Source organism: Boleophthalmus pectinirostris, unplaced genomic scaffold (genome assembly GCF_026225935.1).
Source record: "Boleophthalmus pectinirostris isolate CB_2022bp ecotype Guang Dong unplaced genomic scaffold, ASM2622593v1 HiC_scaffold_1, whole genome shotgun sequence".
Taxonomy (NCBI): domain Eukaryota; kingdom Metazoa; phylum Chordata; class Actinopteri; order Gobiiformes; family Gobiidae; genus Boleophthalmus; species Boleophthalmus pectinirostris.
Window position 1 is genome coordinate 32,109,686 of NW_026570970.1, and position 17,480 is coordinate 32,127,165.

General features: G+C 37.7%; 2 protein-coding genes across 6 annotated transcripts; one reads left to right on the forward strand and one right to left on the reverse strand.

Moving 5' to 3' along the window:
• Positions 1-290: 290 nt before the first annotated feature.
• cunh2orf69 (chromosome unknown C2orf69 homolog) lies at positions 291-6,363 on the reverse strand. The gene is given in 4 exon segments (XM_020925456.2): positions 291-3,724; positions 3,915-4,153; positions 5,806-5,940; positions 5,943-6,363. Coding segments are annotated over 4 exon segments (1,002 nt in total). The 5' UTR covers positions 6,090-6,363; the 3' UTR covers positions 291-3,243.
• ftcdnl1 (formiminotransferase cyclodeaminase N-terminal like 1) lies at positions 6,170-17,379 on the forward strand. 5 transcript variants are annotated; one of them, XM_020925445.2, is made up of 7 exons: positions 6,675-6,783; positions 6,871-6,932; positions 7,284-7,399; positions 7,936-8,031; positions 9,794-9,949; positions 14,481-14,669; positions 15,792-17,379. In XM_020925445.2, the coding sequence occupies exons 3-7, from the start codon at positions 7,285-7,287 to the stop codon at positions 16,211-16,213; spliced, it is 978 nt and encodes a 325-aa protein (XP_020781104.2). In that variant the 5' UTR covers positions 6,675-6,783; positions 6,871-6,932; position 7,284; the 3' UTR covers positions 16,214-17,379. The 5 variants fall into 5 exon arrangements, with proteins under 5 accessions (XP_020781107.2, XP_020781102.2, XP_020781104.2 ...); XM_020925448.2 differs by lacking the exons at positions 6,675-6,783; positions 6,871-6,932 and adding an exon at positions 6,170-6,209; XM_020925443.2 differs by lacking the exon at positions 6,871-6,932 and having other exon boundaries at positions 6,663-6,783; positions 7,281-7,399.
• The last annotated feature ends 101 nt before the right edge of the window (positions 17,380-17,480 follow it).

Sequence of the window (17,480 nt, forward strand, 5' to 3'; positions counted from 1 at the left end):
GTTCTAAGCACTTTTAAAGGACATTTTAAAAGGAAAAAGTATTATTCATAGTTTTCTTAGTCTCCAAAAAAATCGTACCGTGAGATACAATATCGTGAAAATATCGTCAGATTAGAGATTTGGATATCGTTACATCCCCACAATTAGCCAACATTATTTTGAAGTAACAGCACTTTTAGGCTACTTGAATTTTAATACATTTTAAGTAGCCAGTTAAATATGTGGCCACTCTCTCCACGTCATACCCTATAGAAACAAAAACAAAACAAAAAAAGAAACAACGCTTGAACTTTTATGTGCATGGTCATTTATTGCGATTCAGAAATCCTCCAGCAGATGGCAGACTCTTAGTAAACATGAAGAGGGAATGATGCGGCAGTACATTCAGCAGATACAGCGCTAAAGTGCAAAGATGCTACATACGTTTGAGTCACACTGAAAACCACCTGAAAAGGTTCACATGCTCACATCAAAACAGTTTATATGAAATAAATCTGCTGAAAAATATACAAACTCGCTCAAATTGTTTAAAAACAAAAAACCTGGCAGATTCACTACACAGAGCATATGTTTTCATTTTTGAATAGTTATTAGCTTTGGGTAAGTGCTAGCGATGGAAGACAGAACAGCAGCATGCTAGCAGTTCAATATTTTGTTAACATTTGTATATTTTTGCATATTAAAGTGCACTGAGCGACTTTTCTGGTGGATTGTAATCATTTGCTAGTCTGCATGGAGATGTTAATAGCTTTGCCTGGAATATTTCACAATATGTTATTAAACGTTCCGCATGGAGATAAGCAGGCGCTACCAGACCAAGTTACAGACAGTGTTGGGAAGGTGACTTTTAAAATGTATTCCCCTACAGATTACAGATTATATACCCCAAAATGTAGTTTGTAACGTAATCCATTAAATTACTTAAAGTGAGAAATGTAATTGATTACTTTGGATTACTTGATATTGTTATGCTTTTTAAAACTACATGAGTGTACCAACCACATCCTGAAAATTCTTGTTCTCTTCAAATTCTCTGTTGAGCCCAAGTCTCCATGAATAAGCAACTGTTTGCTGTAGAGAAGCAAAGACCAGGAAATCATAACATAATTGTCTGCTAAAAGAAAATAAAAAACCCAGTCTTTACTTAAGCATATAAAAAATATTATTGATAGAGAAATGATTTCTATATGAGATCACTGCTGCCTTAAATTATGTTCACTCTACTGTTAGGTGTCATATTGTTTAGACCTAGTTTAGGCCTGGTTTAGTCCTGATTTAGTTCTGGTTTAGTCCTGGTTTTAGACCTGATTTTAGTCCTGCATTAGTCCTGTTTTAGTCCTGCTTTTAGACCTGGTTTAGTCCATCTTTTAGACCTGGTTTAATACTGGTTTAGTCCTGGTTTTAGACCTGGTTAGTCCTGCTTTTAGTCCTGGTTTTAGTCCTGGTTTAGCCCAAAATGTGAAAACCGGAAAATACCGCCATGTAATCCATTTATTTCAACGAAGTAACTGTAATCCAATTACCACTCACTGAAACAGTAACTGTAACTGAATACAGTTACTCATAATTTGTATTCTGATTACGTAATCCCGGTACATGTAATCTGTTACTCCCCAACACTGGTTACAGGTCAGATCTGTAGAGAGGCGACCCTGCTCACAGTAAGATTTAGTTGTAAAAACTGAAAAATTATGAAATAATGTTCATACTGTGGAACATTCCAGGCAAAGCAATAACATCTTCATGACTTAGACTTAGGCAAACGTTTTTGATCCACAAGGGAAATTATTTGGAAAATGAGCAGGGAAATGTAAAAGTTCCGTAGTACACCTTTATGTTCTCCATCTTGAATGGGAAGAGCAGACAGGAGCGTACTGAAAACTCTTATAATAAAGTATCTAAAGGCTTTTTTTTTGACAATTAAAAAATACTATTGGCATGTAATTATTTTTGGAAGAAAGTACATTCAACTTCTCTGATGTACTTCTTTGGAAAATATTAACGACTATTATTAACAAAACATTGGACCAAGCCAAAAGTGCAGAAATTGGAACTTAAGGAATGATAGCGTGAGCATCTTTACCATTAGGGGTTGACACTTATTGTATTTTAGAAGTTAAGCAGACAGCCAAACCATTTGCAATTAGCCTCAACATGCTCAGAGTATTGAGCAAAACAATGTAAACTCAACTCACACAATAATGTAGCTTCAGTCAAAACAAAGCATTAGTTTAAACACTTGTAAACATTTGATGCAACATGATTTCATTCATGTTTAAAATCACTTTGCTGCATTTTAGAGCTCAGACATTTACTTAAGCCAGTGATTCAAGACAAAGATACCAATAGAGGAGCCAGTATGAGTATGTGGCTCTATTCACATTTTTGTAAGAAAAATACATAATTAAAGTTTTAATAACCTTCCTTGCAAAATTTCTGGTGCTTTCTACTTGTGACAATGTTAACTTAAAACAATTCTTGATGAAGTGTGCTGTGTACCCTAAGGGAAATATGTATCGTTGACTATACTCCAACTTATATAGAATTTGTTGTGTTTTGAACGGTATGTTGTTAATATACTTGAATTCAACATGTAAGTGTTTATGGATATTTTGTTTTTAATGATCACGTGTTTGGGTTCATGGCCCCTATAAACAGTCACACCTGCTGCTCATTCTGTCAGCCCTGATAAAGACTCATAAGTAGTCGAAACCCGCTCATGACCATCAATAAATACACCGCAAATAAGAGTGCCTCTGCCATCCTCTTTCTACTCCACAAGAAGTAATAGCCCTCTGGTCTGATGAGCACCTGTAAATTCTGATCCAGTGCAGCACTCCAATATCATAATTTTTACATAATTAAAGTGTGTTTTAATTACTGTAGAAACACAGTAGATTGCCTTAACTGATTTGGTGTGTGTTTTGATTTGGTACACTAGTATGGAGCACAACAATGATTGCCTGCATTTTCCATTCATTTTTCCCATAAACTTTTTAATATTCCAAATATTATGAGGGGATATAGCCTGAACTTACACGAAGATAATCTGAAATACAGTGAAATTTGAAATTGAAAAACTGGATCCATAATAATTTGATAAAGACAATATATTTTTTAAGAATCACTGGTTTAAGATTCATAATTAAGAAGCTGTTACCTCCTAAAACCCCCTCTCTCTCTACCTCCCCTCTCTACCCTCTCTTAAGACTTAATACATTCACTACTCGCTTTAATAATAACTCAAAACTCCTGTATAACCCTGAAGTGGTTTTCGATGGAGGGCGGCTCATCTTCGAAGTGTAGTTTCTTACTGGGGCAGGCCCCAAACTCCTCTAGCGTTTTCACAAACAGCTCATGCTCCCTCCCCACCCACGCCCTCATTGGGTCGCATACCTCGTAGGGCGTCACGTGGGCGTGCACCGAAATCCCCGAAGATGCTAGCTCTTTCAGTACTTCCTTATTCGTCACCCAAGTCTCGCTACCTCCAGGATGCCCTCCATCCAGCCAAAACATGTCCGAAATACAATGCACGAACTTGGACATGAGAGGGTCAGACTGGGCCCCCGGGAGCTCGTACACTAGCTGGTTCAGGACCACACAGCCCTTACTGAAGCCCACCAGAGTCAGAGAGAAGCCGGGTGGGATGGTGGTGTCAGCGCTCTCTGGTGGTGGAAGAGGATGAGGCAGGCTGGCACGATTCATGGCATTACTCAGCAGGGATCTGAAAGAGCGAATGCATACGTTAGATGCAGTTTACCTAATTTTTTCTCTGAAACTTGTATATTGATACTGTGCATTCCTTTACATTTGCAGATCTGATACAGTATATGATTCTGTCCTAGGCCTGGCCATAACAGCTTTCTTCTAATACATAAAGTGCTACAATATCCATAAAAAAAAGTAAAAACAACCTGAGATGACAGAAGGCGCCTTGCCCAGGTGCATACGCTGAATGCTCTGGCGCTCCGAACATGTTGCACTGCACAAAGTGTTGGTAGCAACTGAACTTGTGCAGGTACATCCTCGAGGCTCGGACCACCCATATGTGACTGTCCGGAAACCTACGCCCCAGCACCTGCCCCACCTGCTCCAGGGACCAGCCTATCCACTGAGCTGCATCCGAGTGAAGGCTCATCTCCTCCTGAAAGTTCTGCAGAGATACACAATTAGTCAGAAGATAAGGGTCACTTTAATGCTTTATTACGTAACTTTTCTGGTGGAGCTTGCCTCTATGGAAATGTCATGTTGCCTGGAATGTTATTCCACAGTATGGCATTAAAAGTAGTTCTCTATCAGGTTGTGTCCATGGAGATATTCAAGTCTTGAATGTTTAACATTAAAACTAGAGATCAACTGATTTGTTTTTTTTCATGGCCAATGCACATACTGTTTGTTTAGAATCCAGAGCAACCGATAGTCAATAAGCTCTGACAATACTTTTGGGCCAATAAGTAGGGTTGATTTTGATTATTTTCCCCAAATTCTGAAATGTACATTTACTACACAGCTTGTTTTTATTACAAAACTATATTTTGTGCAGTTATCGCTTTACATTTAAGTGAAATAAAGCTTTTCGACTTTTTGATATTTTTAGGCAGCAGGTTGGCTGCCTAATGGTATATTTGTGCAAACAAATATGCAAGTATGATACATTTAATTAAACAGTGTGGAACATTTCAAGCAATGCAAAAATATATCATTACAGACATATACCACAAGAGCGTTACAATTGATGTTCCTAGTCCAGATTGAGAAAAACTTCTTGCTTCTGCTTCTGACCCATCAATCAATCCAGCAGAGGGCAACTGCAGTGCAGCACCAGTGACCCTTCTACAGATTCTGAAATAGGTTTCAAATGGCAATAACTTTATGCCCAAAGTTGTCATTTTCCCTATTTTGCAATTCATGGAGAAAGAAATGCTCACACATTTGTGATGCCATCTTGTTAATACCATTCCAATTTATAATGATCTCAAAGGCACAATATTTTCAGTATATTTTAGCCCAGAATATTTTGTAGTATTTTAAGAATTTCCTTTATTTAGTTTATAACTGAATCCAAATAAAAAAATTAAAAAATAAATCAGCTGCAATACAATAATAATACCAATGTTTGTACTGTGAACACAGACATGCTGGTTTAGGAAGGATTACAGTTGAAACTCTTAATGCACTTATCCTTCTACATGATCCTGCATTTAGCTAACAGGTTATGACCACAGCATGAGTTAGGATAGGAGTATAAATAGAACATTTCTAAAATTGCAAGAGTGTATTTTGTCTTATCAATATGTCCAAAGTCTACCAACTGAAATGAGCCTTTAAAAGTACATATTTACGAAGATTCCTCACATAAAATAAGTTAGTCAGTAACGACATGACATGTGGGACAAATAACCTCTCTTAATTTTCTAGTTAATGTTCAGGTAGGGTCACGAGTGTAGAACTGTGTGTGCAATTAATTAACTTTTTTTTTTTTTATCATTATTACAAATCTTGCTCTAATCAAGTTTAAATGGATTTGAAAATGAAGTACACTGTTCTGAATGATACTGATGCTGGGGTTTCAAATCATACAGCACAAAACATCACTAAGATGATAAAGCCTCTTCTAGGACTTTTACATTTGTCAACATAAATAATCGTATCAAATAATCGTAACTGATTTTTGTTTAAGTCACATAATAGTGATTGCATTATTTTACCCATCGTAGAGCTGCCAAAATATGAATTATGCACAATTTAATGACTTAACACCTAATTATTATTAATCTTTATTTCTTCTACTCGTCCTGTCCTCACCTGAATATCCCCATGGAAGAACACCACATGTTTGGATGCACTGCTGTTGTCTTGTGTTTGTGATCGGAGTAGCAGCAGCTCGTTGGTTCTGCTCGGGTCACATCCAGGCACTGCACCCAGCCTCTGCAGCTCCTGAGGCGGGCTGTCAGGCGCACAGCGTCCCGGGTACCTGATGATGATCCCAAACCCCTAGATCCAGAGCACGTTGATCCGAGTAAACTGCTCATGGTCTTGGCTACAGATGCGAGTGTCACTCCCCACGCCACAACACGAACAGATAACATTAAATGGCACCAAATTAATGATTTATTTTAAGCCTGATTGCTCCATGCCGTAGTAGGCTAATGCTAAGAGCTAGCGATTCTTCAAAGTAGCAACGTAGACTCGATCGCTTACGTAAAACGGTACGCAATCAGACGCTATTTATAAAAACATATTTTAATGTATATTTTATCTACATCTTCTGCCATTTTATATTTTTAGAGTATCGGAATCAGGCTGCATGTTTATTGTTTATTTTGACAGCTCTACGTTTGCGTTGTATCCACGAAGAGGCGCTGTCCGTCACTGTTTAGGCGTTCCCCAAATGCTATTAACGCAAATGAGAATAACTCAATACTTCCTGGTTGGTTTACAGCCTATAATAAATTCTTAGCTTAAAATACTTTCAGTTTAATAACACCATGCCATCACATTGATATTTAATGCATTAAAATATATATTGGTATTGTTATACACGGTGCGGCATACAAATTACTAATATTTCCGCTTACTTTGACGATTGGATTTAACTATCTTTGTACGTTCTTCTCTTTCTTTATCTCGCAAATAAACGTGTCCATAGTGTATGGTCCATGGGTCCATGCTAAAGTTGTATGAACGTGAACGCGTCATTTCATAACAAAATATATTGTATACCATTCGTTCTGTGAAGTGCAACACAGCCGCTTCTGCATCAGGGTTAAGTACTTACTGCAGGTACTATTTCATTTGCATGTCACATTGTAGAAAGTTAGCTTCTTAATTTTGTACTTTGAACATGTTTTGTAACTGTTTGCACTGCAGATAGATTCAGATATAAACCAGGACAAATGGCCAGGACACACAAGGGCAGATTCAAAATTACAGTACATGTATAACTTTACTTTTGAGCAACTGACAGAAATGTTTAAAACTCTTATTAACTCTTTTATAACTCTGCTTCAGTCCTATAAAATGAAATGAATGATACAATTTGTAAGATTTTTGCCAAGCTAATACTGTATAGCCTACAAATTAAACAAGTAAAAGTCTAAGCAAGCTTATAACAACAGTTTATTTAAAAAGTCTTGTAGAATCAAACTAAAGACTGGGATGCAAATGTCTTATTGTTATTATGTTATGTGTTATTGACTATAACATAAATCTCCACTTTAGACTGTACACTGCAATTGCCTAAATATCCAGCACCTTAATGATGTAACTTTATCTGGCAGCAGAATGGCATCTACATCTGTGGGCAGACGCCTCGTTGCTTGTCTCCTCAACATCTCTGAAGCTCGAAGGAAAGATCTGGTGGAAACTGTGGCCAAAGCAGCTCTGTATGACCCTAAAGGTAAAGATTTGAGTAGCATCAAACTTAGTGACTTTACCTATTTGAAGATGATCAAATTCTTCACAGACCTGTGGATGCTCTCATTGTGTCCTTGGGCAAGCCACTAAATTCCCCTTGTTTGTTTATCTATGCATGAGTTGGTGATGGCACGAGAGGCAGAACATACCCCTTCTGTGCCCCGATAGAGTGTGATGTGAAAACGAGAACAAAAGTGGTTATAAGCTAGGATTAAAACAGAGTTATTGAAAAACAAATATATATAACTGCTACTATAATTTTAAAATTAGTCCTTACGATCTAACTAGCTGTGAAAATTGAACTTTCAAGGCCATTTTTTTTTCAGAAAAGTGAGTTTAAAAGTATTTCTTCTTAACTCCCTGGAATGTCACTTATGCCCCAAAACAGGTTAACCAATGTAACCCATTTAGATTTAAACCAGGATTAAAGCAGGTCTATAACACATCTTAAAACAATAAAAATACCCACATCACAATATTGATTAATTCATCTTAATTTGAACACATCTCCCCCTGCAGGCCTCAGAAGAGAAGGCACCACAGTTCTGAACATTTTTAACGACCACGACTATAACCGCTCCGTCATCACTATTGTGTCGGCCATCGACTCCATCCGTGAGTATTGATTTCTCTTAAATTATGGCTGTCCAATGCAAAACTGACATACAAGTATTTTTCTATGTATATTTATTAGTTTTATGCCCCCAGACCTGGTTGAACTACTAATTATAATGTAATGTTAAATTATTTTTTGCATTGAATTATTTATGTTCACAACTTATAGACATTTTGTACAATTGACAGATTGGCTAATGCACTTGATAATGTAATAATTATTTAAAAATCTTATCTGGACAATACATTTAATTTACATTAATATTTGATTTAGTTAACCTGATAAGAGTGATGAGGTGTGTTACCGTGTTCACCCACAAACCAGCTGGAAGCTTTTTCAAACTTAACCTGCACTCAGACTGTTTTTGTGTTGTTGTTTTTTTGTGCCCTGTGCAACATTTCTCACTTTTATTACAATGTATCAGGCTATTTGGAAAAGGAAACATAAAAAATATATACTGTGTTAACACTTCTGGTGTTTGTTTGTCTCCATGGAAATGTTATTGATTTGTGTGAAATGCTCCACAGTATGGCATTAAACCTAATAAACACATGTTTTGTTGTTTGTTTTTTTTACTGATAAATGCAATAAATGCAAGATGGATAAATTTAACAATATACTGTGGAAATTCAAGACATGGCCATAACATCTCCACTGAGACAGGCAGATGACAGACCTATAATGCTGTTGATATAAATAAGTGTATAATATGTGTGTGCAAATGTCTTTCTTGTTCTATAAAAAGCTTGTAGTGATCCCTTTGAGGCAGAAGTCACGGTTGTGTGGTGGTCTGCTGCTTCTCTCAATCCTCAGGGAGCAAAAGTAAAATCCTGTAATAGGCTTTGTCAGGGATTTAAATACAAAAACTGCAAGAAGAACATTTTCCATCACAGTTTATCACACTGAGCTCCATATACAGAGCAAGCACACTGACAGACTCAATACAAAGTAGTAAAAATGTGCAAATCCTTCTTTTTATTTTGTGACAATTGTCATACCACCAACAATTATACCTGACATTGTCATCTAGGCTTCTTATGTGATTGGATGTCCTCAAGGCTGTGAATCATGTTTCACTGGCCTTGTTCACATGCACACTGAAAACCTGATTATAATCTGATTTCTGCACCTTTAAGATTACTTAAATGAAATGTCAATCAAATACAGTTGCTGAGCAAAATGTAAATGATATCTGTTACCTCTTCATAAACATACTTGGAGCTGTATTTTTTCATTCACACATGTATGAGTAACCCTTTATTTTTAGGATGTCTATATCTCCAAAGCTCAAAATGCTCTGTTCCACTTTGTGATGTCATGAAGTTGTTGTTTTCCAGGGATGAAATTGTCCAAATTATTCTAATGAAGGTGTATTTGTTTAAAAACACAGTGAAGCACTTCCTGTATTACCACATGACATCACAAGGTGGAGCAGAGTGTTTTCTGTCTGAGAGAAGTACACAGTCTAAATATACAGGGTTTGTATGTATGTTCATTGTAGTGCAGAAATGTCACACATTTATATCTTTATTTCATAGTTTACTCTTTTTTCATTTCTTAAGCATTTTGACTGTAAATAATATACTCAATTTTAAAATGTTGCATATCCTTTTATCAAAATTCCTGATATTTTCCGAATCTAACTACCTCAAATTGCAATATACATTAAAAAGGGAATTAGACTTATATGCAAAATTTTGTTAGTTTGTTTTGTTTTTCCAGAGCTAAATACTTAAAAGTGTATTTGTATGTTTGTCATAGGGGAGGTAGTACTTTCTGCCTGCGAAAAAGCCTGTACTCTCATAGACATGCGTTCACACAGAGGAATTCACCCGTGCCTCGGAGCTGTGGACCTCATCCCCATTTACCCCCTCGGTGAAGAAGTCCTGCCCCAAGACTGTGCCAAAGAGGCCAGAGGTACAATATTTTAATATTCTGGTCTTCGACTGTATAAAAGAAGTGGACTAATCGAGTGTGACGTCACCCATAGCGTTCAGCGCCACTCAAATGAGGCTCGTGATGTAGCATCACGAGCCTCATTTCAGTCAGAGCCTCCTGGTGAACTTCCTATTTGGCACGTGGCGGCTAGTGCGTTAGCTATGACCACACCTATATATACATTATATATGGTTCTGGTCTGGTTGTTTATTGTTTGAGCACAAGAGCTGAGTCTCAAAGCCCATTTCCAAATTAATAAGTAACTGACAATGTAACCTTCACATCAGCTTGTCGGCATAGCAACCAAGTTTCACATATATGTAACTTTTCCGGTGGAAGGTCTGTCACTTGTTGTTTCCATGGAGATGTTATTGCTTTGCACGAAATGTTTCACAATATGGTATGAAACTTATCCATCTTCATGGGAACAAGCAGGTGACAACACAGTTGCAAAGTTACAGGTAAAAAGGGAACCGCATTTTCATGTCAAGGCCAGACAAATGTGATTGTGCAATCAGATTCTTTTTTTTTTTAGTGACATGTTTTTCAGTCCACTATGATACTTTTTCCAATTTGGACGGTGACCAGACTCACATCTTTGTAAAGTCTTGAAGAAGTGTATTATTTTGGATCCCAGGCAACACACACAATGTATATTGAGCCCAAAAAATACTGTTCCAAGTTCCAGCTATTATTTAGTGACAATAAGACAGTATAATAATTACCGTGACAGGCCTCCAATCAACTGTAGTAGGTCTATCAACGTGATGATATTAAAGAAGGTACTAATGTTGTATTGGAAATAACATTTGTCTTAAAGTAGGTAATTAAGATAGTGATACTGAAATTGAGTATTGAAATTTTTCCTTAGTATCAAGGCTGACAAACCTGTACCCGGGTTTGGCGATGGTGCCTGCTTGTCGCCCTGATGATAGATAAGTAGATGTGGAACATTTCAGTCAAAGCAATGACATCTCCACACAAGAAACGTTTTATAGTGCAACCTTTAAATAAACCAAACTAAAGAGTGTATAACTTGATTTAAACCTTTGCCACTTCAGTGATTACCACTACCTTGGACACCTTTTAGCATTATGTGTTCTCGGCAGTGATTGTAACTATGTGGAAATGGTGATTGACTTCAGGAAGAAGAGGACACCAGTAGAGCCTGTCACCATTCAGGGCCATGAGGTGGAAATAGTGGACTGTTACAAGTACCTTAGAGTCCATGTGAACAACAGGCTGGACAGGAGGGACAACAGCAATGCTGTGCACAAGAAGAGCAGTAGACTGTACTTCCTAAGAAAGCTCTGGTCTTTCAATGGGGGAAGCATGTCACTGGAGATCTTCTACCAGTCTGTGGTGGGCTGCACCCTGTACTTCACTGTGGTCTGCAGGGGGAGCTGGGGGAGCTGGAGACATTTGTCACAGTGAGGGACAGGAGGACACTGGACAAACTGCTCTCCATCATGGACACTCCTGCTCCCCCACTGCACCAGACTATAGAGGGACAGATAATACTCCCTACAACTGTACAACAACTCCCCCACTGCACCAGACTATAGAGGGACAGATAATACTCCCTACAACTGTACAACAACTCACCCACTGTACCAGACTTTAGAGGGACAGATAATACTCCCTACAACTGTACAACAACTCACTCTTATGTAACAGATAAGCCTATGTTCTGTCAATCATATCATCTTTGCCCTGTTTCCTTATGACCTCTTGTATATAACTGTGATATACTGTATTTATATTACAATACAATACAATACAATACAATATGTACTTATTGTACATACATTTATAGAATTATTGACACTAATCACTTGCTATTTTTATTGCTACTTATTTAGAAGTTTATTGCATTTTTTATATATATATATTTTTTTTTTACTGTTATTTTAATATACTGTGATGTCTGAGCTACTGTGTCCAAGTAATTTCCCTTGTGGATCAGTAAAGTCAGTCTACATATAAACCTAAATCAAATGATTTTTCTCAGAACATCAGAATACTCAGAAAAACAGACTGCTGCATAGAAAACTATTATTAGGCATATTTGCATAGAGAAATGCTGCAATGTACTGCATATATTTACAACAAAGTGACAAAGCTAAACTTCTTTGAATTGTGTCTGTTTTATCCACAGTTTAGTTTTCTTGCAACGATAAGACTGTAAGAGAATATAGTTAATCTAGAACTATTTCAATAAGCCAGGAAAAGGAGGACTAAACCAGGACACCAGCCAACAAGGTCAAGTCGGGCTCAGGACTAAAATGATGCAAACTTAATTTAGTCCTCAGAATCTGAATAAGCAAAATAAATAAATAAATAAATAAATAAAAGGCAATAAGGTGCTGGGACCACGTAAGATGCCTGCATAAAATAAGGTTTTGGAACTAAAATAGACCTAGTCCTGGTTTAGTTCTGGGACAGTCTACATTAAATTGGGGCTTAAGTTTGATGAACCAGAAAAGTTACACAGTACATCTTTAACAACCAGAAAGTCAGAATTGGATTTTGACCACCAATTTAACCCTGAACAAAAATATCAACGTATTAGGCTAAAATGTGGGTAGGGATGAGCGATATATTGGTTCCAATTTCACTAACGGATGATATCAGATAGTTTTTGCAGATACCTGTATCAGCTGATATTTGGCATCAATATTTTTTGCATCTGTCAGTCTCTGTGTTCCCATGTATCCCAGGATGTTCACAGTGCATCAGATTTGTCTCTTTGAACAAACTAGACCAGAGTAAAAATGGAAATAAAAACTCAGACTAAAATATATGTTTACACAATGATGCAAAAAATAGTTTATTTCAAACATGAAAAGTTAACTTGTGGTCTTTATTTAAGATACAGTTGTGGGCCTTTCTTTGGATTTTAAAAGCTAAATAGTCAAAAGCAGCAAGCCAAATATCCGATATCTAGACTGTATCGGCTCAAATATCCTTGTTGAAATGTCTCTACCATTGATACAAAGATAAGATACAGCTAACACTATCCATGCTCTTTTAGTCTTCAAACCACTTTACTAAATAGCTTAATTTCCATCAACATCCCATAATATAGCTTTAATACAGCCTACTTTCCATGTAAATGTCTGTCCTCTCCTCTTTATCCCAGCCCCTCTCTTGTCACTGCTGATGATTAATTACACAGTTTACGGCTCCTTGTGTCTCTGTGTGATCTCTCAGCCTGAGGAGCACTCACAGTATGCTAATATGTGTACTTTGCCTAATAAGAATTGGCAGAGTCTCTAACAAGCTCTGCGCACAAGCACGTGATGATAAGTGGGGCCATAAATTAGCTTTTCCCATGAGAGGTTTGGTCCTATTAGCCCTGTATGCCTCTGCTGACATACACTCAATTTGTGGTTTAACTAACATGTCCAAGCACAGACTTAACTGGTAACGTTGCATGTGCTGACTTGAGGAAGCTAGAGAAGAGCGTGTAGCAGGAATAAAATTGATGTAGGTCTGGTTTGGACCGGGAATAGTCTCCTCTTTAGACACAAAATAGTATTGGTGTAGTTCTAGCTTTGTCCCAATGTTGGCTTGGTCAGTGTAGTCCGAGTTCACTCCTAGTTTAGTCCTGTTTACTGTAGTTCGAGTGCTGGTTTAGTCTGGATGTAGTCCTGCTTTGGTCTATTTATAGTTTTGTTTTAGCCCCAGTTTAGTCCTAGTTAAGGCCTGTGTTAGTTCTGGGTTAGTCCTGTTAAGTACTAGTTTAGGCCTAATTTTTTACTACTCTATTCCCAGTTCATCCAGATTTAGTCTAGTTATAGTCCTGGTCTAGTCCTGGGCTAGGTCTGGTTTGGTTTAGTCTAGTTATAGTCCTGGTCTAGTCCTGGGCTAGGTCTGGTTTGGTTTAGTCTAGTTATAGTCCTGGTCTAGTCCTGGGCTAGGTCTGGTTTGGTTTAGTCTAGTTATAGTCCTGGTCTAGTCCTGGGCTAGGTCTGCTTTGGTTTAGTCTAGTTATAGTCCTGGGCTAGGTCTGGTTTGGTTTAGTCTAGTTATAGTTCTGGTTTAGTCCTGGTCTAGGCCTGATTTCATTTAGTTATAGTCCTGGTTTAGTCTTAGGCTAGACCTGGTTTTGTTTAGACTGGTTATAGTCCTGGTCTAGTCCTGGGCTAGGTCTGGTTTGGTTTAGTCTAGTTATAGTCCTGGTCTAGTCCTGGGCTAGGCCTGGTGTGGTTTAGTTTAGTTATAGTCCTGGTTTAGTCTTAGGCTAGACCTGGTTTGGTTTAGTCTAGTTATAGTCCTGGTTTAGTCCTAGTTTATTCCTGGTTTATTTATAGCATAGTTTTGGTTTAGTCCTATATCATTCTGGTTTAATCCTGGTTTATTCTTGTAAAATTATTAGGAGGTGAGGTTCATAGTGAGGTACGTAGCTCAGTTGTCACCCAAATAATAAACTATTATCAAGAGTTTTTCACTGACCATATGAAATTTTAAATGCAAATATTAAGTATCAACACGTTTTGTTTTGTAGCTGTAGCAGAGGGCCTGACAGAACGCGTCCAGGGCACCAGTGTCTTCCTGTTCGGGTGGGCTGACTCCCCTCTGCAGCGTGGTCTGGCCCAGAGGAGGAAGGAGATGAAGTGGTTTAAGAAGTGTCCGGACTTAAACCAGATCAAACCAGACCTGGGCCCTGCTCCTGAGAGACAGTACGGACTAACAGGTAATGGACATGTAGGCCCGTCACACACATATTTTGAAGAGTTATATATTGATGAAGTAAATATAGTGAAACTAATTTATACCACTGGCACAATAACCCAAGAGCAGATTTAAAACACAAAAACGATTCTAAATTTACAATACTGTTAAAAAACCATGAGCTGTAATAAATAAATAGCAGAATAAAACACTTGAGTACTTAAGTTGCATCTCTCTTAGTTTGTATTTAATCAACCTTTACGTCTTAAATTTTATTAAATAGCTAAAAAATAACCCAAAATTCCCCAGCAGTGCAAAGAAAATAAACCCACTATAAATACTGACATCAAAAAGTATTGTTCCTTCTATCATATATTGAACAATAAGATATCATAAAGTTATTGTAATATAGTTGCATCTAAATGTGTATGTATATGTATTTTGTACCTGCTTGCCTCCATGATGATATTTTTTCTTTGCCTGGACTGTTCCACATTGCATTAAATAATCTGTCTTACTGTCATGCAATTACAGGTGTGTTCTTTATGTGGGTCAAAAATACTATAAACATAGATAAATAATTCTGCTCAATACAAGACAATTTTGTCAAATGGAATTCTAAAATAAAATCCAACAGACCATATCTATGAAAATATATACCGTACAATACATGATACCGACATGACATTTTCCAGTAGCTGTGTTGGTTTTTATTCTGGACTGAGGAGAGGCTGTGTGGTCTCAAAGTGGTCCACTCCACTAAATAATTAAACACGTCATAAATGGATAACTGGTCTATGATAGATTTTCTAAATTCAACACAGTTTTTCCGAGAATACAATTTTACATCTTAGCAGAATTTAGTTTTACACATTTTAAAATTCCTGCTTATTATTGTTGTCATATTTTTAATTAATTAAAACATCTGTAATGGAATAAATCCAAAATAGACATTTAGTGCCATACTGTGAAAAATTCTAGCCAATACAGTCATATCTCCATGGAGACAAGCAGGTGGTGGACCCCTCTTCCAGATATGTTACACAGTGCACCTTGAAGTAAGATTTTCACTGAATGGCTAAGTCACCTGTCTTGCTTCATATAATTTGTCCCTCCTCTCTAAAAATTGCACTTTGTTGTGTAGGTGTTGGTGCCAGCCCTTATGTCATGAACTGTAACGTCACCATTGACTCTCAGGACATTTCACTGGGTCGCAGCATTGCCTCTGCCATTCGAGAGTCCACTGAAGGAGGGATCCCAGGGGTGCAAGTCCTGGCCCTCCCACATGAGGGTGCTGTGGAGATCGCCTGTAACGTAGAAAGTGTTAAAGGAGAACCACCTAGTCAAGAATGGCCTGTTTTTGATATCGGAGGTCAGCCATACTGCCATGCTCCTGCTTCGGTTATCACAAAGCGAGTTTCAGAGTTAGCAGCGGCGAAGGGGGTGGAGACCAAAGGTACGGCGATCGTGGGGTTTACTCCTGGAGAGTGCAGGGGCCTGGCGGAGCTGGCACTGTCCCGGAACATTGGAGAGTTTTGGAGGGAGCAGCGGAGAATTCGAATGTGAAACAAATGAGGAGGACCACTGGGCTACAAAATTCCTATATTAGAAAAAAATGACTCTTGTTAGCTTCAAGTAATTTTATAATGCTGTTACATCCTCAAAAACATACCTGGAGCTGTGTTGTGTTTTGTTTCATTCACACAGGCCTGAATTTACAGGGTTTTTGGGTTAAACATGCAACAAAAAGTCCACCTATGCTTTTGGTGAGAAAACAACATTTTAATATAAATCAGAAAATAGCATAACACAGACCCTCTTTAGACAAATTTCTATTTGAATGGTTGAATTGAGCTAATCACAAAAGCAGCAATTATTTATTAACATTTGTTGTCTATGGATCTCAACAGTCAATGCCTTTTGTGCAATTTTGAATGTAACTCTTACTCTTATTGTTTATGCTGATTTATCAAATACAGGAAGTCAAACTGGCATCTGTAAATGCTATTTTGATGTTACTTCTTGTTTTCTTCCCCTTTTATTATTATGGAGCAAGGCTTACTACTGTGTCAGATGCCCTCCCATCCTTATATGTCCCTTTGTTAATAATCATAATAATAAAAGTATGTATTGGAATGATATAACACATTTGAAGACACTCAAAGGGGCTTTAGTACAGTGCATTATTCTTTCACTCCACATTGTGGTGGTAAGCTGCTACTGTAGTCACAGCTGTCCTGGGGCCGTCCTGGGGCCGTCCTGTCCTGTCCTGTTCTTTCCTGATAGAAGCGAGGCTGTCCCTCCAAACACCAGCACTCACACACACTCTATAATCACACTAGACAATGTAGATGAAGAATTTTGCCTAAGTGCGCCAGAAGTACAGGACCATTCTCCTTTATGTTTGTTGTAAAGCCATTGCTATGTCAAGCTGCACAGAATTCAGGAAGACGCCATGTGTAGCACCACATCAAACTATGTGGAGGTTGCCAGGTGAGCTTTATCTGTGTCTGTGCATATGCCATCATTATTACTGTCTATGTTTTAAATGCAATGATTTATCGAAAAACTGGAAAAAGCAAAAATGCATCAAACAAATGTGTGCAGCCTCATGCCCTGAGTGTGATGAAAGGAGTGCAAATGGAAAGGCCTCTTGAATAAAGTGCAAAACACGCAAATGTTTTGTCAATAAAATGAAGGTTATGATCCCAGACAACATGCTCTTGAAACACAAAAGCACCGCGTGTCTCAAATAAAAGAATCTCTGCAACTTTGAATGAAAATGTGTGAAAAAGCCATCACTGCTGCTTCTGCCAAAGGATAAAACTGAAAA

What these genes read in the sequence shown, in the direction of transcription:
- ftcdnl1 (XM_020925448.2), top strand. Translation starts at nt 7,285, where the DNA reads ATGGCATCTACATCTGTGGGCAGACGCCTCGTTGCTTGTCTCCTCAAC. An exon ending in GTCGGCCATCGACTCCATCC is followed by an intron (nt 8,032 to 9,793) that starts GTGAGTATTGAT and finishes TGTTTGTCATAG; the next exon opens with GGGAGGTAGTACTTTCTGCC. An exon ending in GAGACAGTACGGACTAACAG is followed by an intron (nt 14,670 to 15,791) that starts GTAATGGACATG and finishes TTTGTTGTGTAG; the next exon opens with GTGTTGGTGCCAGCCCTTAT.